The sequence below is a fragment of the Ursus maritimus genome, unplaced genomic scaffold (genome assembly GCF_017311325.1).
Source record: "Ursus maritimus isolate PB19 unplaced genomic scaffold, ASM1731132v1 scaffold_34, whole genome shotgun sequence".
Classification (NCBI taxonomy): domain Eukaryota; kingdom Metazoa; phylum Chordata; class Mammalia; order Carnivora; family Ursidae; genus Ursus; species Ursus maritimus.
Window position 1 is genome coordinate 17934630 of NW_024426008.1, and position 24563 is coordinate 17959192.

The window sequence follows — 24563 nt, forward strand, 5'->3', positions numbered from 1 at the left end:
CTAGTATCACTGTGGCAGTTCCCTGATACAAGGACTCTACACTTTAGAAACATCTTTTGATATTATTCTTGCAACAAATATCAATACTGTACCTACCCCTTTTTGTAGACAAGGAAATTGAGTTTGAGAGGCTGCAATTGATGTCACATCATTTGCATCCAAATTAATGCGCTTTTACTGTTAGTAAGATAGTCCCTCCAACGGAAGGAATGATGACAGAGAGATTCAATTAACCCATTAGGTTAACTGAGGGAAATTCAGACCTGGCTGGTGCACTGAAGAGACGCCATAGCTTTGTCATTAAGACCAGTTCCTGGAACAAACCAGCCTCTGCACATTTCAATCCCAGCCCTTAATGCTTACCTGCTTTGTGACCCTGGGAAAGTTAACTCGACCTACGTGTCCTTAGTTTCCACCTCTAAAATGAAGATGAGCAACAACTATTGTATACAGTTGGTATAAGGATTAAATAATATTGAAGTGCATAGGAGAGCCCCCGGAACATAGGAAATGCCATCCGGGTGCTTTTGATTGGAGCCTGTGTGTGTTGGCAGAGGCTCAGGGTCTTGCCGGTGGTACTTCCAGAAGCCCAATGGCCGAATCAGTGGGGCAGTCTGAATAGACAGCAGGATACAACATCGAGGACTCCCTCAGCTCAGCCCCATAATTCTCCGCTGTCTTATGGTTTCTGGACCTCTTGGCTCTGCCCATGAGTGGAGAACCCACACAGCAGTCAGGACGCGGGGCACAGTGCAGGCTGTGGAGGACGGGCCAGGCAGGGAAATCCCAGCACCACCCGCAGCCCAGGCTGGGAGAACTGTCCGGGACCTCCCTCTAATTACTGGCCACTGCCCCTCCCAGGACTGACACACTTCCATTTTAAATCCCCCGCGTGCCATTCTTAGGAACCAAGGAAGCCTAACTAATTGGACAATAAAAGAAGAGTTTGGTCTAGAGAGGGTGGTGCATTTAATGGAGTTTGCAAAGATTGCAGTGGCACTCACGCTCCGCTGCTGGCTGGCTGGGGCTGGTGACGCCGCTTCACCTCGCTGTGCTGACTTCCCCTGCAAGGAAAATGAGAGCTACTCCGCTTGCCTGCTCTCCTCTCCTCCCCGGTAGTCCTCAGGAGATTAATTGCTATTTGTGATTGCTTTCGGTTTGGCTCAAAGAAATGCGACTACAGAAATGCTGGAGTGAAATGGTTTTTCTGGAATTCAGGAGAGATTATCTGTCTTCAGTAGAGTGACCATTCAGTTTATCACCCAAACTTAGACACTTTTGAGAATAAAAGGAAGCACTCAGCATAATTAAAATTATGTAAATTTTCTTGGAAGGCAGCTTAGCAGTTTCTTAACAAAACTAAACATATTCTTCCCATCCATGCGGTCCAGCAATTGTGGTCCTTTTGGTATTTACCAAAAGGAGTTAAGAGCTTCAGTCCACACAAAAACATGAGCACGGATGTTTACAGCAGCTTTATTTATTCATAACTGCCAAAACTTGGAAGCAACCAAGACGTCCTTCAGTAGGTGAGTGAGTAAATAAACTGGTACATCCAGACCATAGAATATGATTCAGTGCTAAAAAAAGAAATAAAAAGCTATCAAGCCATGAAAAGCTATGAAGGAATCTTCAAGACAGAACTAAGTTAAGGAAGCCAGTTGGAGTGAAGGGAGTAAGAAGCACGTGGTTGGTTCCTGATCTGTTTTGAGGGTAGAAAGGACAGGGGTTGCTGACAGATTTGATATCAGATATGAGAGAAGGGATTCAAGGATGACACCAAGGTTTTGCCTGAGTAGCTGAAAGAAAGGCAGTCAGGAGGACTGGAAAGGAACAGGATTAGAAGGAGAAATCAGAAACCTGTTTTTAGACATAATTTCGAGATGCCTGTTAGATATCGATGGGGAGGGGCCAAGGAGGTAGAGTATTGGGAGGGACCCAGGGGAGCGGTCTGCGGTGGAAATACAAATTTGAGAACTGTCTGAGTGTCGACGATTTATAAGCCACGAGTTCTGACTCATGATCACCTGAGGGGATAGTGTGGACAGTGACAAGAAGGGTCGGAGGACTGAGCTCCCTAGGCGGAGCCTGGGAAATACCAGCCTTGGGAACCAGCCAAGGAGATGAGGAAGGTGCAGCCAGGGAGGGACCAGGAGAAAGTGGGGTCCTGAAGGTGGGAGAGAAAAGTCCTTAAAAAGGAAGGTTGGATGAGCTATACCAAGTGACTGCCGAATTTTGTTGGTGACCCAGACAAAAGCTGACTTAGGGGAGGGCTTAGGGATGAGAACCCAAATGTGCTTAAGACAGAATGAAAGAAGAGAAAGGACAAGCCGAGGGTCAGGCTTCGAAGGGCTAACCACCTTGCTCCTGGGAGCACATCTTGTGAGTAGCAGAGCCAGTGTTCGAACTCAGTGGGAGCTTCCTTACACTTTCTGCACAGTATACAGCAAGGGAAGGAGTCCTGAACAGGACACTTCCCAGCTCTGTCACCTGGAGAAACTCATCATTTAACACACATCTTTGAGGTCCTACTAGGTGGCGGGCACAGTGCTAGATGTGAGGACTCAGAGATGAATAACACAGAGCCCTGACCCAGACCAGCAGGTAGGACTGGAAGTTAGGGGTGGCCTCCAGAGAGAGGTGGCACAGCTATTTCGGTTTGTCTCCTCTCTTAAACAATTGAAGAGGTTGGATCAGGAATGCTCTAAGCACCTTTCCTATCCTTAAATTCCATGGATTGGGATATGAGCAAATCCTTTCACCTACTGAGAAAGGGAAAATCAGCACAGATTTCCCACCTCCTCCGGGGTGTATCACCAAGGTGTTTTAAAGATGTCAACCCCTAATTGGAATTTTAAATTGGGAGAAGTGTGTGCAGGCACTTCAGATACAATTAGTGTGGTAGATTAAAATCATTTGAAGTGACCTCATTCACTCCCCAAACTGTTTAAATTGATTTTTCAATTTTCTGCCCATGTAAGTGGACAGATGACATACACAGAGCTGGGGAACTACTGGTAGATTTTAATGAAATTACTCTTGTCAACCAAGGAAAAGGGCAAAAACAATGACAGTGTATCTTTTTACTGCACTAATAATAATAATAAAAATACTTCATCCCTTCTCAATGGGCTATTACAGTATTTTCAATAAACCTAGAATGCCCAAGATTCTGTTGCATTTCATCACCACAAAGCAGTCCTTTGCTAAGTCTTTGCTAAGTGGCAATACTGAATAAAACTGTGAATTTTCTCTATGGAAAGAGAAACTGTAAATCCAATCAAAAGGCAAATGATACACTTGAGAGAAAAACACTTGCAACAGTGTAACAATCAAGATATTAATATTTTAAACACCTCCTACGAGTAAGAAAAAGATTTGGTAGAAAAACAGGCCGTTCACCAAAAAGAAAATGCAGTGGCCAATAAGCTTATGAAAAAGAAACCACCTCATTAATTGTCAGGGAAACTCAAATTACAACATCACCTATGAGACTGGCAAAAATGAAATCTGTTAGTAACATCTGTTGGGAGAGTTCCATTTCCCTACATCATGATTCATTGTGGAATAACACCCGTGGACCCTCTCTTGCCCTTCATTCCCTCCTCTCCAGAAGAACTGTTGCATGAATTTGGGAAAGGAACTTGAGTGTGTTGGATCGGTGCCATCCTGGTCCTCTTTTCCAGCTCTGCCTGCCTGCAGTGAGAATTCATTCTGATGAGCTCCTAGCCATATGGTGAGCTTCCCCAGGTAGGCTTGACACCTGTGAGGGATACCTGTTCTAGTGAGTAGGAGGGGTCCATATATCTAAGGCAGAATTAAAGCATTAGACAATTTGGCTAAAAATATAAAGGCAGATCATCCAATCCAGCTTGTCAGATGATATTTTTAAATCTCCACTTGTGTGGCTTCTGTACATATCTCTGTTGGTTCAGAAGTTGGGAAGGGAAGGGAGGAATGCTTATTGTTTCCTGCCTGCCCTCTTCCCCTGAAAAAGAGAGAAAGAGAGAGAGAAAGAGGAAAGAAGGAAGGAAGGAAAAAAGGAAGGAAGGAAAGAAGATAGGAAGATTGATGGCTGCATATGGAAAAATAGAAATTCCCTGCAGTTGAAAGGGAGTTACTAAGATTTGGGGGAAGATACCTGACAGAATCAATTAAAACTTGAACAAGTATTAGTTTGGATGATTTGGTGTCTGGCATTTGCTTCAACATAATCCAAGAAAGTACAAGTGGGTAGGGGTATGGATGCATCAAGACTGGCCTTTATCATGTCTGCAAGTTTTTGCATCCTCTCAATCAAATTAGGAGAATAATTATGCTATTCTCTCTAGCTTTCCATATATTTGAAATTTTCCATAGTATAAAGTTGTTTTATAATGTGTATTACTTTCAACCAGCAATCTCACTTTGGGGAATTTATTTCATAGAAATAACTGCATGAGCCCATAGGGATATATATCTATGAGGATGTTTTCTTGAAATACTGTGTAGAAACAATATGGAAATAACCTAATGATCATCAATAAGAAAAGGGTTATGTAAACTCTATGTTGACATTATTTTTTTAGATTTTATTTATTTATTTCTTTGAGAGAGAGAGCACAAGCAGGGGGAGGGGCAGAGGGAGAAGCAAACTCCCCGCTGAGCAAGGAGCCCAACTCAGGTCTCGATCCCAGGACCCTGGGATCATGACCTGAGCTGAAGGCAGATGCTTCACTGACTGAGCCACCCACATGCCCCTGTGTATGTTGACATTGATAAACAGAGTAAGTTAGGGGAAACAATGTTAAGCAACGTCAAGGAAAACTCACACCATCTACCTAATCATTTATTCTTATATATGAAAAGATAGGAATCACCAAAAGTTGGGGAGGGGTGGGGGTGAGGAGAGGGAATAGCAGCATGAAAGAAAGAAGGCCAAAATAAACAGTAAAACTGACCACAGAGGAAGCAAAGATAATCCAAGGAACTTCAAACAAACAAACGCACATCAGCTCTCATTAGTATGCTCAGAGAGATCCAAGAGCTCATAATATCCGTTTTAAAATATTAAATCAGATAATATAAAAAAATCAGATAATATAAAAGGAAAGAGCTCTTAGAGATTAAAGACAGGCAGGCTGTCCAAAAATTCAGTAGAAGGACCTGGGGAAAAATAAGATTAGGATGATTAATAGAACATAGAGCAAAAAGAGAAAGAAATGGAAACAGTAGAGAAAAGATGAGAAGTAGAGGACCAATCCAAAGTTCTAATAGAGCCACCGTAAAAAATAATATGAAGATTCCTCAAAAAATTAAAAACAGAAATACCATATGATTCAAAAATTCCTCTTCTGGGTATTTATCCAAAGGAAATGAAAAACAGGCTCTCATAGAGACACCTGCACCCCCATGTTCATTGCAGCATTATTCACCGTAGCCAAGACATAGAAACAACCTAATGTCTGTCAGTGGATGAATGGATCAAGAAAATGTCACACACACACACACACACACACACACACACACACACTATTCAGTCATGAGAAAGAAGGAAAGCCTGCCATTTGTGACAACATGGCTGGGCCGTGAGAGCATTATGCTAAGTAAAATAAGCCAGAGCAAGACAAAAACTATATGATATCATTTATATGTGGAATCTAAAAATAAAACAAAACAAAACAAAACCTGAGGTCACAGAAACAGCATAGAATGGTTGTTACCAGATGCTAGGGAGTGGGGGAAATGGGGAGGTGTTGTTCAGAGGGAACAAACTTCCAATTAATAAGATGAATAAGTTCTGAGAATCTAATATTTAGTACAGTGATTATAGTTCATAACACTGCATTATATACTTGAAAGTTACCAAAGAAGTAGATTTGAAATGTTCTCACCACAAAAAAGAAATGGTAATTATGTGATGTGTTCGAGGTATTAACTAACACTATGGTCGGAATCATTTTGCAATATGTGAGTGTAACAAATGAACACATGCATTGTTATATGTCAATTAAGCTCAATAAAGCTAGAAAAATGGGGGGGGGGACTCCAACAGGAGTCTCAGAAAGTAACCAGAGAAAATGGCAGGGGAAATAGGGAAGAAATTATCAAGGAGATAATAGAACATGCCCCAAAGCTTCGGAAAGACACAGATCTTCAGATTAAAATGGCCTATTAAGTGCAGAGGACAGTGATTAAGAAAAAAATGTAAAGCCTCATCCACCCAAATTTCCAAACACTAAGAATAAGAACAGTATGTTGAAAGATACCGGAGAGAAAAAAAATGACAAAAGGATATCAATTAGGCTAACCAGACTGGTCATCAGCACTGCTGAATGCTGGGAACTCACTACCCAGCACAGTCCTCAGACAAGCAGCAGGATCATCATTAGAAATGCAGAATCGCAAACCCCACTGAGACCCATGAATCAGAATCTGCTTTTTTAAATATTATTTATTTATTTATTTACTTACTTACTTATTTATTTATTTATCTGAGAGAGGGGAGAGGAACAGAAGGAGAGGGAGAGAGAGAATCCCAAGCAGACTCCCTGCTGAGCACCAAGCCTAATGCAGGGCTTGATCTCACAACCCTGAGATCACCACCCTGAGATTACGACCTGAGCCGAAACCAAAAGTCAGACGCTTAACCGACTGAACCACACGAGCACCCCCCGGAATCTGCATTTTAACAAGATCCCATGAACAGGCTAGAATGCAAAGGGCAATGACTTCATAATATGAGAAAAAATTATTATTAGCATAGAATTCCACGCCCAATGATCAGTTGAGTGTAAGAGCAGAATTAAAGCACTTTAATGCAAAATACAAAATACAAAAACTTTACCATGAGTGATGCGGATGATGAGGGAGGCTCTCGTGTGGGGGCAGGGAATTTTAGGGAAATTTCTGTACTTCTTCTCAATTTTATTGTAGAGCTAAAACTGCTCTTATAAAGTCTTTTTTTAGGAGGCTAATATTTAAAATTACAAATATAATCAATAAAAATACAACTATTAAACTTTGGGAAATGGAAGGAAAAAGATTAAGAAAGCTAAATTGACACCTTTCATCATCTTTCCTGGCAGGACATCAATAGCTATCACCTAAATTAAGTCAGTAAATTGTGACATATTAGGTAGAGTTTTTGAGGTAATCCACAGAACTAAAAACAGAAACGGTATTTTTTCTCCCATTACTCAGTGATTCTTATTTTTATATATATATTTTTATTTGAGAAAGAGTGAGAGCGAGAGAAATAACAGACGGGGAGGGAGAAGCAGACTCGCTACGGAGCAAGGAGCCCTACGTAGGGCTTGATCCCATGACCTTGAGATCATGACCTGAGCCGATGCTTACCCCACTGAGCCACTCCGGCATCCCCCTCAGTGATTCCTTTTTAAAGTTGAGAGTTAGTGACTTGTTTTGAGGCCCCACTGAAATAGCCACTGATTAATGAGAATAAGATAAGCAAATCCCAAAATTCTATTATAGTAACAGGTTGACAGTTAATTTACTGCCAGGGGCGGTCCATCGCAGTTGCTTCTGGGCAGTAGGCAGTTCTCCTCCATGTGCTCGATGCAGGGATCCAGGCCACTTCCTTCTTGTGATTCTATATCCCACAGGTCTCAGACTCTTCTGCACTTAACCAGTGGAGGAAGAAGGAGTGCATGAAAAAGGCAATCTCACCTCTCCAGTTAGCTGGCCCAGAAAGGTCCTCCTCACTTCCACCTTCCTTCTCTTGGAGAGAACTAGGCATGGTCCCATCTAGATGTACGGAGGGCTTGTACATGTAGTTCTTGGCAACAGTTCTATGCAATGGAGAGTGAGCTTGAGTTTTTGCTGGGCAACAAACCATTTCTGCCACACTCTGTATTCAGATGGCCATGTATAAATGGCATGTATCCCTTACTCTCTCGGAAAGGACATGTGGATTCTGGACACTGGAAAGTCAAGTGTCCTGTAGGTCAAAAAGTTGGTGTGTTGGGGCGCCTGGGTGGCACAGCGGTTAAGCGTCTGCCTTCGGCTCAGGGCGTGATCCCGGCGTTATGGGATCGAGCCCCACATCAGGCTCCTCCACTGGGAGCCTGCTTCTTCCTCTCCCACTCCCCCTGCTTGTGTTCCCTCTCTCGCTGGCTGTCTCTATCTCTGTCGAATAAAATAAAATAAAATCTTAAAAAAAGAAAAAAGATGGTGTGTTGAGCAGATTTACTTTGGGTTGTTGGAATATTTTTAATTCTTTTCCCTTGCTCTGACACCATTTAGCTAAGCGTCTTTTTGTAATGATTTTCTTTGATTTAATAGATCTATCTCTTGTAATTGGATAGCATGTGAAGAGAAACCGGGCAGTGTGCTTCTCTCTAGTACTAGCTTAACACACGTGACTTTGAAGGAGCCACATAACCTCTGTACTCCGTGGTGTCCCGATCTGTAAAATAAGGGACTTGGGCTTTGCCAACTCTGTCAGTTTTAAATTTCTGCTACTTTGTAATTCTATTCAGCCATGAGCTGATAATGTGGAGTTTCTAGACTGCAGGCTTCAGGGACCTGCACTAGAAGTTCCCATGCAAGTATAGCAACTCTGAAAGTTCCCTTTACCACTCCCACCCCTGCGATCTATCCACAAAGACATCACTCACGATAGCGAGGCTCAAGGGAAAACAGAGGTTAAGTACCAGCATGGCAGCAAGAAACCTGACATGTGGTGAGAAATTTCCAGCGGTAACAGAAGAGAAAGGTTTTGCAAGGAGTCAACTCATCAGCCCTACCACAAAGGCCTCCCCAACAAGGAAGGGAGACCAGCTTTCCCAGGTCCTTACAGTTCAGTAAGCAGTCACCATCCCCATAGGGTAGAAAGAACAGGTTATTTCATTACCAGGTAGGGTCTTTTAAAAATAGGTTCATGGTCCAAACATCAAAAAGTACAAAGAGGCAGGGCGCCTGGGTGGCTCAGTCCATTAAGTGTCTGCCTTCGGCTCAGGTCATGATCTTGGGGTCCTGGGGTCGAGCCCAGCGTTGGGCTCTCTGCTTAACAGGGAGTCTGCTTCTCCCTCTCCCTCTGTTCTCTCTCTCAAATAAATAAAACTTAAAAAAACAAAAATTACAAAGAGCCATATGATGAGAAGATTCTATTCTATCCTAGTCCCCACCTGCCCAGTTCTCGTTCCTCACCCTTGCCTTCTCCAAAAGAAGTCATTACTGGTACTAGTTTTTTGTCATCTCAGAGATTTTTATACGTATGCATTCTTCTCCCTCTTCCTCTACGTATATGGTATTCATCATACACTATTCTGACCTTGCTTTAATTTATCAAGGAGTTCTTTCTATTATCTGTGTATAAGGATCATCCTCTTTGTATTTTACAGAATTCTTTCTATAATTTCTTCTACCAACTTTCTCATGATGGACATTTTAGTTGTTTCCGGTCTTCTGAGAACACAAGCTATGCTTTAGCAGTTTAAATAGAATTGTACGTTAGTTATTCCACACACTTGTGCGTCAGTGCAATATGTAATTCCTCAGAGAGGTAATTTTGAGAGATGCTTTCAAATCACCCTCCGTGGACCCACTTTATAGATGAGGAAAGGTGGTAAGAATCTATGATTGCCAGTCCAGGGCTGTAAGCAGCTTGCCTGGCCAGAGCTGTACTCTTCCAGAGTTGGAGCTGGAGGGCTGCGAGGAGCACGAGGTCAGAGAGAGCTCGTGTTCCAAGCTGAGGTGGGCTGCTGTGAGGTGGGCAAGCAGAACAACTCAACAGCTCGCTGGAGGGCAAGCCGAAAGGACGGGGCTCAGCGGCAGAGGGCTGGGGAGGCTCAGCGGCAGATGTGAGCCGAGTGTTACCATGTCTGAGCAGGCAGTCCGTGAGCCAGAAGCCCAGGGTGTGGTCCCGGCTGGGTTAGAGGCTCCAGAAATAGCCTGTACACACATCGCAGGGGGGCCTTTGAGCCGGCTGGCCAGGCAGTGACTCCGTGTGCCAGTCAGCTTCCTGCCACCCACACCTGTACTCATCAGGTCTCAGAATCGGGATGGTGGTGGGACAGTAGCAGAGATGTGGCCAAACCACATGTCACTTAAGCTTCAGTGAGGGGTCGTGGGTTAGTTTGGTTAAAGTGAAGCAGCCCTGCTTGAATATTGTAAGTCATGAAATATATGTATTTATATTTATATATTCATATATAATAGATTATTTATATATATTTACATTATTTTTTTAAGATTTTATTTATTTATCTGACAGAGATTGAGAGAGAGCACAAGTAGGCAGAGTGACAGGCAGAGGGAGAGGGAGAAGCAGGCTCTCCGCTGAGCAGGGAACCCAACGTGAGGCTCGATCCCAGGACCCGGGGATCATGACCTGAGCCGAAGGTAGCTGCTTAACTGGCTGAGCCACCCAGGTGCCCCTATATTTACATTATTTATATATGTTATATAATATATGTTTATATTATATTTATATATTTATATATCTATACTTTTTACTTATGTGATATGTATTACATATAACATGTAAAGCATATATATATATTTATAAATAATTGATGATATATTTATAAATAAATATATGAAAAAAAGTATTTTTTTCATATATATTTTAGAGCAGTTTTAGGTTCACAGCAAAATGTAGTGGGAAGTACAGAGATTTTCCCAGTGGCCCCAGTCCCATACATGCATAGTCTCCCCAGCTATCGATACTCCACACCAGAGTGGTTCAGTTATTATACCGATGAGGCTACATCAACACACCATTGTCATCCAAAGTCCGTAGTTCACTCTTGGTGTTGTACGTTCTGTGAATTGACAAGTATGTATTTTATTCTGTTTGTGCTACTTTAACTCATTTAATTCTCCAGTAACCTTATGAGGTAGGTGCTACTATTACCCCCATTTAGAGAAGATGAAACTGGGGCAGAGTGAGGTTAAGTGACTTGCCCAAGGTCACGTATCTAGTGAGCGCTGGAACTGAATTTGAACCTAGGCCATCTCACTCGATGTATGTTCTTAACCAGTATGTTCTGCTGCCTCGGACTCAAATCCCCAGTCCCTGGGATTCTCTTTCCCTTTCCCACCCGCCTCCTCCAAGTGAGAGAAAAAGGTTCTCCTTGTTCTTATTTGCCTGGTTTCTCCAGAGCCTCACTGCCTGTTTGAGGAATCTTTGAGCAACTTCTGTTCTCTGCAAGCAGGGGGCCCGTGTGCTGAAAGCAGGAGCTGTGGGTTCGTATGGCCATGAGCTTGAGGGCTCTCTGTTGGAGGGACAGAAGGGAAATGGAAGAGCAAGGCTGAGAGTGATGGGGAGGGGAAAGAAGCAGGTGCAGCCACACTGGATGTGGGTACATAGAGATCTCAGATTAAAGGACAGCGGTGAAGATTGGGAGAGAAGAATACGGGACCAGTCCCCTTGGGAGATCAATGACCAGACAGTGTAGAACTTGGTTCTGGGTCACAGCAATTTCCACTCATTCATTTATTTGTTGTTCATAACCTCCTGCTATTTGGAAGGAAAATTCTGATAACTGGAGGGTCTTTCGTTTGTCGGGTAGGGTGATGGAAGGGTGACTGTATGTACTTTTAGAAGAGCTTGAACGTGGCTAAATTTTTCTGCAAATGAAAAGGAGAGAGTTTGGGAAACCCAGAAGTTAGATGTAGAACTATACTACCCAATATGGTGGCCACCAGCCACATGTGGTTATTGAAATGTAGTTAGTCCTAATTGAGACTGTTATGAGTGTAAAATTCACATTTGATTTTGATGACTTAGGAAAAAAGAATGTAGATTGTCTCAGTAGTAATTGCTTATATTGATCATATGTTGAAATGATAATATTTCAGGTATGCTAGGTAAAATAAGATGTTATTAAAGTTAATTTTACTTTCTTACCTTTTTCAATGTGACTGTAAACATTTTTAAATCACATGTGTGGTTCACACTATATTTCTACTGGACTATGATGATCCAGAAGGAAGGGACAAGAACCACGAAGACTCAGGACTATAGAGGAAGGTTTGTGAGAGAGGGAAGACCTGAAGCTGAGGACTGAAAAGGAAGATGTGGGAAAATTAACCAATTAGTTTAGGGAGGGGGAGAGTAAGGGGTGTGGAATATGATATAATCTTTCACTTCCTTCTTCTTTATGAAATCTTCAGTAAAATCAACACCATTAAAAACAAATTTTTTTTTAGAAAGAGCATGTGCACACGGAGGGTGAGCAGAGGAAGAGGGAGAGAGAGAATCTTAAGCAGGTTCCACGCTCAGCATGGATCCTGATGCGGGGCTCGATCTCACAACCCTGAAATCATGACCTGAGCTGAAAGAAGAGTCAGATGCTTAACCAACTGAACTGCCCAGTCGCCCCCAACACCATTTTTTAATAAAGCAAATTAAAAATAATTTCCTTTGAAGAAGCTCATGTCTTCCCTCAAGGTGACCAGAAGGCTCTGGGTGCCAGAAAATCATGTTTGAATTTCACCGGTGTGAATTTGGGGCCTAAATGAAATTAGTTGATGAATAGAAGAGTGTAGCACGGGGGGCGCCTGGGTGGTGCAGTTGTTACGCATCTGCCTTCAGCTCAGGGCGTGATCCTGGCATTCTGGGATCGAGCCCCACATCAGGCTCCTCTGCTATGAGCCTGCTTCTTCCTCTCCCACTCCCCCTGCTTGTGTTCCCTCTCTCGCTGGCTGTCTCTATCTCTGTTAAATAAATTAATAAAATCTTAAAAAAAAAAAGAGTATAGCACACAGGCACCCTACCTCCTCCCATTCTAGTTAACATGTCCAATGAACTCTGAAGAGTTTCCAGGTGATTCATGAATTGTTTTGAAGAAAAAGCAACTTTTTTCTTTTCCCACATTATGTTTATTTCCCTGTTAACTTTTTGCTAACATGACTGATTGAGAGAGTTGATTGTCATGGGAGGCTTTGAGTCAATATGGAATTTCTGGCTCATCAAATCCAAATGCAAGTCATTACCAGCATTGTTACCTAATAGTTGCTTAATGGAGTTCGTGCTTTGGGAGTTGTAGAGCTGAAGTGTCAGAGGGCAAACCTGTCTGGATACACTGTTTTTAATCATCGAGGACAGCCCTGGCATATCAGATTTGAAGTATAGCTGAAAAAAAAGTGCTTGAAGATGATGGCCAGCACAGCCCAGGCAGCTTTTGTGACCTGCGAATTAAAAAAAAGAAGCTTGGAAACAATAATTTAATCCGAAGCTTTATAATTAGGGTCATGGTTGACATTCTGGTGTGAATTTGGGGAAGGAAAATGCTGGAGGAAGCTATAGAAAACTTGAGGGAATAGAGAGAAGCAAGTTAACTGACTTTCTAATAAGCCAAATAATTGTAAAAGTAACAGTAGTGGTAAATTTGAGGTGATGTGGTCTCAAAGGAAAGACTCTATTTTAATGAATTACTGTTCAGTTCAACCTTCGCCTGATATTCCCCTGTTTCCGTGTCCTCTTGCAGTATGAAGTAATGAGCCTCTGAAAACTAACATAGCTGAACTGAGTTTAGAGATTTACTATCTCTAACACCATAGTGCTGAATGTGCATGGCTTTCTGGATGATAACAGAAATACCAGGACAATGATCCCAATTGCGTTGTAACTGGTGACTTAATACCCCTGAACTGAGTGTAATGTAGCAACAGAGATAATAAATGTAGTGGGGGGTAAAGAAAGGAACTTGCATAAGGACATAAAAAAGGAGATTATAACAGAAAAAAATTCCTGACTCTATTAAAACCTCAATATATATGGACTATGCAGATATGTTTGATTTTTGTACCAGGTGCATCTCAGGAAAACTCAGATAGACTTTTAATTGGCTTTGATTTCCAGAGAACATTCCTTGAGTTTTCTGTAAAAGTTGCAAGATTTCCCTTCTGAGTTTCCATGATTGCCTTAAGCTTATTTCATGTGTTTTATTGAAATAAGAAAGATAAATGTATAATTCGATTGTTAAAATACTAGATGAAGAGCCAGACAATAAGGAAATCTGCATAAATTCCAAATTTTCTCTTTAATCAAAGGCTGGGTTCTGATCAGAGCTTTGGGGTTGGCATGACTGAATTAATCCAAGTAGATGAATTAATTTTCCTGCCCGGTTAGCGTTAGCCACAATTATACAGTTTTCAAGGTGGACGAAAGTAATGAACTTGATTTTGCAGTAATCACACAAGAATGCATTCATTCAAATGGCCTCTGTCCCTCTCTGCAAAGTTAAAAGCTTATGGGAATGATATGGCCATTGACCGCACAACTTTTAAAGCCCTCTTTTGGAATTGACTTCAGAGCTTGAACCAGAGTCTTTTTAATATTCTTGGCTGCTGCACATCTTTATCCTTTAGGGATAGATTTGATATTTGGAGAACATCAAACAGCATTCACAGCCAAATCTTGTAAATAAGATGGATGATAAATCTGGATGGTACCCTTTGAGGTCAGAAATCAAATATAACTAAATATGACTATAGAATATTGAAAACGATTTGCTGGTAGCTTCAAAACCCTTAAATTAACTTTGAAATCAATTCCAATATAGGACTGACCGAAGTGTTTTGAGCATAGGTGGTGAGCGCCCTTGGAACGTGTAAGTATAGAGCCTGCCAAGGTGACTATTCCAAAAGGGATTACACCAATTTAGATGTTTATTTAAAAAAAATCAATCACATCACTTTATAGGCTCAGTGAAATGTAATAAGAAAAACATGAATGGTAAGATCCAGACAAATCTACCTCCAACCCTTTCGGCTCTGAGTGACCTTGGACAAGTTACTTAAGCTGTCTAAGCTTCCGTTTCAAAATCAGCAATTGGAGACAGTAAGTCCCACTGGGGCTATTGTGAGGGTTAGGCCAATAGTATGCAGAACACCACATGCATTGGCCTCCACACATAGTATAGGGTTTGTGATGAGTGTTTGGTGGATTTATTTATGCTCAGTCTTATTTCAAGATGATTAGAAGTAGCCTAGGTGCTTCTTTCCCATCCCTATCCAGACTTACTTGGGAAAGAGTAGTAAGAAATGTACCATGAGCTCAAGGCATTTATAGTAGCATTACTTGTTTTCATCTTTTTTTTTTTTTTTTGCTTTTTAAAAACTATGTATTGATCTCTTAAATACTAATTATGGTGTGTGCAGAAAATGCACTGATGAATATCAAGTAGCACTTACAATGTATCGGACATTGCTGTGTTTTATATTTATTAACTTGTATCATTCAGGAACCCTGTGATGTAGGTACTATTACTATCCCCATTTTAGAAATGATAAAATGGGAGCATTTGCTATAAGTTATCCAAAGTCAAAGAAAGTAGTAATGCAACTATGAGCATTGAGGCAGTCTGTCACCCACACCTGTCCCCTTAACCACTGTAATATCTCATTAAGTGTGTGGATGATGAGATGATCCTTTAGAGGTAACTTCGATATTTGAAGACTATCAAGCACCATTCACAGCCAATTCTTGTAAATAAGGTGAGGGATAATCCTTTGATGGCAAAAATAATATATGACTTAATATTAGAATAGAATATTGAGAACAATTTACTGGTAGTTTCAAATCCCAGAAATTAACTTGGAAAGCTATTTCAATAAAGGAGTGGCCAAAGTATTTTGAGCAAAGGCAGTGGCCTTAAAACATGTAAGGATACAGCCTACCAAGGACCAGGACCCACCCACCTGTGTTGGGCAGGTGCTGGAAGTCAAGTTCAGCTCCATGTTTAGTCCGGCAGGCATTCCACCATCTCTAAGGGATATGGCAACCATCAATGAGTGGCCATCCAAAAAAGCCATTGACATTCTTGACCCAGAAAATGGGATATCCACTGCCAACATTGGGTCAGTCTGTATACAGGGGAAGAAATCAAATCACTGGCTGGAAGACCCGAGGCCAGATCCTAATTCTTGAGTGAGGGACAAAGCTAAATCTAAAATGAGGATTGAAGAGAGACTAGGAGCAGGCTGATCCTGCATGTGACAGACTAGGGCAGTAGGGGAAGGTCAAATGGACTCTGTCCTTGGGAAAGGAGAGATATAGAGGCTGAGACCCAGGCAGGCAGGCTTTTACGCCCGTTATGCTTCTTGTGTGGATTCCCCACGATTTTAGGAAGGAAAAATACATGTTCTGTATCCATCTTAGCTCCCAGTATCATTAAATTTAATTTCCAAATGAATCAAAGGAGATTAAACTTTAATGGACGCTATTTTTTTTAAATTTCTGTCTTCTGTTACCCTTATAAATACATGCACTGAGTTCAGAAAGCTGATGATTTGCTTTCAAAAGGAGTTCTTGATGTCCTTTGGATTTTCTAGTAGATTTTCCAGAGTTGATCTCATTCATAGAAGGAAAACATATAGAGTAGAGATGATGGATAAGAATACCTGGTATTCATATTCTGTCACCATTTTTTTCTTAAATGAGAGCCATTAATCTCCCAGTCTGTGCGGATGGCGTGTGTGTGCACGCACAGTGCCCCTCCAGTGGCTTGGTGGCAGACATCATGTGGACTGGAAATGTATGTGCGCAGGTGAATTAGGACAGGGCTACAGTCCAAAGAAATGGGACTTTCTTTGCAACTCTGGCAGGAGACAAGGAACATTTCTTCAGTTCACAGAAGGTAATTATACTTCTTAAATAAACACAAAAATATAAAAACATATATATGGAATCATATTGTTCTTTCTAGTTTTGTCAGGGGAGCAGATGGCTAGCACAGTCAGTCCTATTCTGTTCCCACTTCTGTACCCCCCACCTTCCTGTTTTCCCTATACCAGCATCACTCCACCATCCCTTCCATGTTAACAACCTGATACAACTCCTTTTGTTCTTTTTCACACTGCATTTTGTCTTCAGTCAGACCTGTTTTCTAAAACTACTTCTGCAAGTGTTAAAAGGGACAGTCTATTGGAATTTCTTATCAATGACTACTTAAGGACAGATCAGCCAAAGTAATTTACAGCCTCCCCTTCCATTAATCCCAAGCCAACACGAGTCTCAGCTACCATTATGAGATACCTGGATTCAGCGGCTGAATTGTGAAATGTTCTAGTTATAAACAGGGCACTGCAGCAGAGTTCCTTCCCTTTGTTAACCTTTTCCAGCTGGCTGTAGAACATTCCAGAGCTAGGGGCCAGAAAGTCACCTGTGCTTCACTGCTGGCCACCTGGATTCCCTCACTCCGCAGCCAGGACACCGCAGCACCCCCTCTTCATGCTGTACAGGAGCTCCTGCAGTGGGGACTGTCCTGCCTCTGTCTTCCAGAGCACACAACACTTTTGTAGCCGGGGAGGGATTTTCTTCAACCAGCCGCTCCTCCTCCCTTTGCCCCAGCCTCCGGGGGCACATGGGTCCTAGTCAAGGCCATTGACTGGCAGAAGGCACTCTTCTCCGAGGCCTTAGTTCCCGGAATGCTTACGAGCTCATGAAATCGAGACCCTTTAGGAACCGCAGCACTCATGTGACTCACAAAGGGAATGCAGTTGTGGTGGTTGTTTGAACTCTAGGCTCCTCTTGTAGCTTGCACCTATTTCTATTTTGCACTTTGCAGCACGTAGTATAATTATTAGAGCTGTCTGCCCTTGAAGGCTGGGGCCGTGCTTTCGAAACTTTTGCATGCCCTTTGCCTTTGCGCAGTACCTGGTACATGTCTAATAAATGCCAACTGGATCGATACACACAAACGTAGGAAAATATTGAATCACTAGAGTTCTTTGGGCACTTGAAGCATCAGAAGAAGGTGGAGGAGGTGCATGGATGGAAAAGGGCAGCAAAGATTCAAGATGGAAAGAAGAAAGGAGTTCTCTAAAGCCTGAGCATGCCAACGGCTGGAAGGCCCCAAATATTGGGGAGGGGGGGGAGTAGAATTTTTTTCCTTTTTAATTACTAAAAATTCATTGTCTACCAACTCTGCAACCTCTGTCCTTGGCACTGGGGAATCAAAGATAAATGACAAGTCCTCTTTTCCTGAAGACTTCGTATTTATAAAGAACTGTTGCTTTGTGTGACAGGTGCTATAATATAATTTATACATAAATATACATATAGTATACATTACATATATACAATACACACTATATAATAAACATATATGCATATACACATATATACATTATATATATGTATACATATATATATATACACATTATCTATAATGATAGACAAAGTATAATGGGGATGAAGTGAGGAGTTAATTAAGCCTTGTAACTCTCCTGATTAAAACCACTCAGTAGCATACCAAGGCCCTTGAGATAAAATCCAGACTCTTTACCATGATATACCAGGCCTGGCCTTGCCAACGCTTCCCATCTCCCCATCCTCATCTCCCTCCACACCATTCCTTTCTCACTCACAAACATTGCTTCTGCCCTTGAACCTAGCAGTGCCTCCTTGCCTCATGGTCCTGCCCTCTGATTTTTATGTGGCCGCCCCTTATCATTCAGGCCTCAGCTGACACATCATCTCCTCTGGCCACTGTCTACATAACCCCCTCCCGTTGGTCACTTGCTATGCCTTTACCATTTTATTTTCTTCATAAGACATTTCACTATTTGGGGCTATCCTGTTTGTTTATTTACACAGTCACTGTCTCTTCCCCTCTCCTTTCTCTTCACCTCCCTCCCCTGCCCCCCACCTCACGCACCAGAATAGAGGCTTCATGAATCGGAGTAGCCTGTCTTCCTTGGTCACTGCTCCGCCCCAGTGCCTAGAACATTGCCTGGAGGCCGGCACATAATAGATAGTCCTCAAGTGTGAGCTTGCTCTGGGGAAGACAAGAAAGATACACCAAAGACAAGAAAGAGTCACCAAATGTAGGTGAAAATACGCTGAGAGTAGGGAAGGCAGTTCGGGTCAGCGCTGGGGGCGTTAGAACATGGGGTGCAGGTGGGTTGAGGCAGTGGGGCTGGCGGAGTGATGGGGCTCTTGGGCTTTGTTTGCAGGGTGTAGGACTCAGGAGCCCAGAACTAGAGCTGGACCGCGGGGGTCAGGGGCCAGTTCACCGGTTCTGTTGCTCAGGCGACCTGGGGCGATCACCTAGCCCCACCATGCCTCCATTTCCTCAGTTTTCAAGGAGCTGATAATTCTCTGTAGGAGGAGGGTAGAAGAGTACTCTCTGCATAGGCTAGTTGAGGACTGAACGCATCATCGTGTAGAAGATGCCTGGTCGTGCCTCAGCACGAGAGGGGAATCATTGACGGTTTGAGAAGTCAGGTTCTGGGCTTCAGGTTGTATTTTGGAAAGATCATCCGGTTAGCAGTGGGAAGGATGGACTGGAGGCAGTTGAGAAATGAGTCAAGGACACAACTGTGTAGGCAAGACAGACCAAGACAAGGCGGTGGCAGTGAGGGTGACGCAGGAGGTATTAAGACGATGGACTCGGTCATCGGTTTGGGCGAGGAGGTGAGGGAAAGAGATCAGTCAGTAATGTGTCCTGGATCAGAGCTGGGGCGACTGGGGGTGCTGGGGGTGCCTCCACCCATACAGGGGATACAGGAGGGGACCAGATTTTGGGAGCCAGGTGGGGAGGGAGGGCGAGGAGGCATGGTTGTCCCACTGTGGCAGGTAGAGTTTGAGTGCCGTGCAAACTCCAAACTCGGGGTACAGCGACCCAGCAAGGAAACCCCCACATCTTCCTGGGTCGGAAGATGCTGCTAAGACGTTTAGCGCTGTACATACTGGTACTTAATGTCAGCGCTTAGTATTTCGTGTTTATAATCTTTGCTTTTTAATCAAATACCGTGAGAAACATCTTTGTCTTTGTCCATATTTGAGTTTTTCCCTTTAGATTTCTGTAAGTAGAACTACTGAGGGAAAGGTATGTTACCTTTTAAAGATTTTAATTCCTCTTTCCAAATCGCTTTGCAAAAAAGTTGTACATATATATTTTTTCCCACAATAACCTGCAATTTCCACAATAACCTAGCCTGTCTTTTTTTTTTTTTAATAAATACCACTCCCAGAGTTGCCAGAACATTCCTCTCATGGGCTACTGACGGACCTGATCTGCACCGTCAGCTCTATCCTCAGATGCTAGTTGCCTTTTCTTAGGGAAATCCCTCAAATCAACGTCTTATTAATTCGCATGTTGGCAATACCACAACCCAAACTATAGTCTTGAAACCCTGACAGTGAGTGAAATATAAATAACTATGAATAAATACTCCCCTGAGGCTTGGGGAGGGGGTATGAGGAGAATGTACTTAGTGAACAGAAATCTCCATGGTACCAAACAACATGATTTTAACAGTATTTTCCCCCAAAGAATGGGCTTCTTGTAACTTTCTTTACCCCGATTTAGTGTACAGACATGCACGGAAATCCCATTTCCTTTGAATCAATAAGTACTCTATGAGTGGACACTGTTTGCTGGTCAAACGGCAATTTTAACCCAGAATAAACAAAAAAAAATTTTTTTTTGAGAGAGGGAGAGCGAGCGAGCCCATGTGCATGGGAGTTGGGGGAAGAGGGTCAGAGAGAGAATCTTAAGTGTGGAGCATGACCCAGGACTCAATCTCACAACCACGAGATCATGACCTGAACTGAAATCAGGAGTCGGATTCTTAACTGACTGAGCCACCCAGGCGCCCCTAAACTAAAACTTCTTTTTAATACATGTATCAGTAGATTTTCATCAGTTAAATCTATTTTCACTGTAGACAGGGTTTTGGTCAATTCCGCACGTGGTTATCATGAATTGTTGGCCATTCATATGCTTTGGATGCTTATTATTGTATTGCTAACACTGTTCAGTATCCCTCTTTCTGAACACTTGATTTGTGTCCATCGGACTGAGATGTATACATTTAATTTGTTGTCTTTTCCAGACAGGCCTCAAAAAGGAAATGTGGGTAGACTGTGTTTGTCCATGTGCTATATTGAATTGAATATTTGTTCTGTATTTTCCATGATCCACTGGAGGCCACTTAGCTAGAGGGATCTCAGCACCAATACTTGTCTCTTCTGTTCAAAGCATTAACCATCCATCAAAGTCTGAATGGAGCCTCATACTTGCTTTTGGAAAACTTTCTTATGCGTCCTCCAAGTCACTGTTCTCGGGGTTAATGAGGGGAAGCCACAATTTTTCAGAGGAGACTGGGTCTCATTTGTATGAAGTGGGACTCTTTTCAAGGAAGAAAGCAATTAGGATCGTTCATCTCTAGTAAACCATAATTGTTTTCTTCCACTATGTACCAGCCGGCAGTGGGGGATGGGGGTGGATCCACAAAGAATGGGGGAGAGGTGATGGTTCTGCTTTGGAAGCTCCAAAGCGCCCTCCTTTACTACTGAGATTGTCCTAGTGTTTGAAGGAAATCGCTGTGTTGTGGGGAGCTGAGAAGAATATAGTCCACTGCAATATTAGAGAGCCAGTCAAATGTCCCCGATCCTCTTGGAGCTTTCTGCTAGTACATTAAAGATTTCACTTCCCTTCCCTTTTGTCCAGTTGTAATGTGGGTTCTCCAAAAGAACACTATGAGAAAAGCCTACACTTAAGAGTTGAACCCATTTCCCACAGGTGTCTTGAAATCATAGGGATCCTGCCCGTTTTTGTTGTTTTATACATCCTTTCTATTTATTTCCATACACTGGACACCTTATGCTATAAAGCTATTTTGTGATAAGAGCAATTGAGAGAGGTCAAAATCAAATCCAGCTCTAGCTACAACTTTCTCTGGAAATAGGTAAAGAAACATACCCATATTTTTAAGAAAGTAACCATGATTTCCATATATCTAGTACCAGCTATAACGGTAATTCATAGAACCAGAGAATTCTAGGTCCAGGGTGTGTGGGAAAGCACACCAGTCAGTGTTTCTTTAAATGGATTTGTCAGAACACTGGCCTCTAGGAAAGGGTTTCCTTGTCACACCAGTTTGGGAAACTCCACATCTTGTGTCTTCCCTCTTGAATATTCGCAATGAAAAGTCAGCTCTAAGTCAGCATTTCCCGAACTTACTTGACCATGGAGTCTTTTTCCCTGTGTAATAGCCCTTAGTCAATAAGTCAGACCTCATAGCAGAGGTCCAGAAAATTAAGCCGCTTGTCCAAGGTAACAGAGCCAGTCATGACAGGCCAAGAACCCTTGGATGGTGGATAGGCCTGCCTCGGAAAGGCTGCGTGTTTATACTGACAGCAAGAGCTCCAAACGTTTCGAGATTATTTTTTTCCCTTGAAATTTATTTAAAGAACCGTTTCTAAAGTATCTAGGATCCTAGTTTAATTTGGAGAGATTTATCCCTTAGCAGATGGAAAATGTGTCAATTGGCCCATTCAATTTAGTAGTACTCTTTATTCATGTGCATCAGAAATGCAACCTGAATAGTAAGCATGGTGGAGGGAGAACAAAGCGCTCATGAGGCTCACAGTCTGAGGGGTGGGGAAGGGAGAAAGCCAGTAAGCAATTAGACAAGTAGATATGTAATTACAAATTATGATACATGCAACGAAGAAAAATGCACTATGTGCTGTCAGGTTGCGTTTAAATTTGCAATCATTTTTTAATTGACCCGGATTCAGAAGGGATCAATAGCAGCTGTTTTTATGGTTTCTCTGGGTGCTCAGCTCCGAAGTGCAGTCTGAAGCACGTTGACAGCCCCTCCCCTTCTTGTCTTCGCAGACGGGTGGAGCAAAATGAGAGCGCACTGAGCCGGCCCAGCCTCTCCCCCAGCCGGCCCGACGCCCACCATGAACCACTTGGAGGGCTCCGCGGAGGTGGAGGTGACCGACGAGGCGCCAGGCGGGGAGGTGAACGAGTCGGTGGAGGCTGACCTGGAGCATCCCGACGTGGAGGAGGAGCAGCCGCAGCCGCCGCAGCAGCCTCAGCGCTATGCCGGCCGCCCAGGGCGCGGGCGCGCCGTCGAGGACCACCGCGTGCCGCCGGGGCAGCAGGAGGAGGAGGAGCGCGGGGAGTGCCTGGCGCGCTCGGCCAGCACCGAGAGCGGCTTCCACAACCACACGGATACGGCCGAGGGCGACGTGATCGCCGCGGCCCGCGACGGCTACGATGCGGAGCGTGCGCAGGACGCCGAGGACGAGAGCGCCTACGCTGTGCAGTACCGGCCCGAGGCGGAGGAGTACACGGAGCAGGCGGAGGCGGAGCACGCCGAGGCCACGCACCGCCGCGTGCTGCCCAACCACCTGCACTTCCACTCGCTGGAGCACGAGGAGGCGATGAACGCGGCCTACTCGGGCTACGTGTACACGCACCGGCTGTTCCACCGCAGCGAGGACGAGCCCTACGCCGAGCCCTACGCTGACTACGGGGGCCTCCAGGAGCACGTGTACGAGGAGATCGGGGACGCGCCCGAGTTGGAGGCGCGCGACGGGCTGCGGCTGTATGAGCAGGAGCGCGACGAGGCCGCGGCGTACCGCCAGGAGGCCCTGGGCGCACGGCTGCACCACTATGACGAGCGCTCGGACGGCGAGTCTGACAGCCCAGAGAAGGAGGCCGAGTTCGCGCCCTACCCGCGCATGGACAGCTACGAGCAGGAGGAGGACATCGACCAGATCGTGGCCGAGGTCAAGCAGAGCATGAGCTCGCAGAGCCTGGACAAGGAGGCTGAGGACATGCCGGAGGCCGAGCAGGATCTGGAGCGCGCCCCCACCCCCGGCGGGGGCCGTCCCGACAGCCCCGGGCAGCAGGCGCCGGCTGGGCAGCAGCGGGCGGCGGGCACCCCAGGAGGCGACGCGGGGCAGCGGTACAGCAAGGAGAAAAGGGATGCCATCTCGCTGGCCATCAAGGACATCAAAGAGGCCATTGAGGAGGTGAAAACCAGGACCATCCGTTCGCCTTACACCCCCGACGAGCCCAAAGAGCCCATCTGGGTCATGCGCCAGGACATTAGCCCCACCAGGGATTGTGACGACCAGAGGCCGGTGGATGGAGATGTAAGTATGCGCGAGTTCGGGTTCCAACTCCACGCGTGGCCGTGCTTGCCCCAGGGAAATGACTTCACGAGATGAATGGTCTATGGGGACGCTAAAAACGTGTCCACCGCGAGCCTCGGAGACAGCTTGCGCTTGCGAGCCCCTGAGTGAAACACGAGTGGGACCGAGTTCGGGTGTGGGGTGCGTTTATCAGACCCTTAGAGGGATGGCTGTAAATCACTGGTTCTCAAACTGCTCCCGGAGCGGTTTCTCACTTAGAAGGTCTGGGGTGGGGCCTGAGAATTTGTAACTTCCATGTCAAAGAAAAACCAAGTCCGAATTATGCAAGGAGAGACTTCATCGGGAAAAACTTTTTGCAAAGGGGAGAAAGGTACTCTTGGAACAGGGGATGGGGCCTATTGCAGTAGGAGAAGCTCTGAGTATAGGGTCTGCGAGGGTCTCTGGGGCCGGGCAAAAAGAGAGTCTCTTTTCTAGGGAGGAGTAAACAAGACTAGAAAGACGGAGGTGTGGGGAAGTGGCGTAAAAGCCTGGATTGAATGCCTTGCAGAAGAGCGTTATGTTTTAACCCGAGGCCAGCCTGTTCTCCCGAGGCCGGTTGAGGAGGGGGTGTAGGCCGGCTAAAAGTTCAAGGACCTGGAGGAAGGAGAAAAGTTTAGGCAAAGATTGGTTAGCAGACATTTTGTTCTGACTCATGGCAGTTCAGCTAATC

General features: G+C 44.1%; 1 protein-coding gene across 1 annotated transcript in view; it reads left to right on the plus strand.

Moving 5' to 3' along the window:
• Nucleotides 1-24563, plus strand: part of APBA1 (amyloid beta precursor protein binding family A member 1) — a 194893-nt gene that overhangs the window by 104693 nt on the left and 65637 nt on the right. The window contains exon 2 of the mRNA XM_040620261.1: nucleotides 22584-23854. Within this exon, the coding sequence (XP_040476195.1) occupies nucleotides 22652-23854 (1203 nt within the window). The 5' untranslated portion in view covers nucleotides 22584-22651. The remainder of the gene's footprint in view (nucleotides 1-22583; nucleotides 23855-24563) is intronic.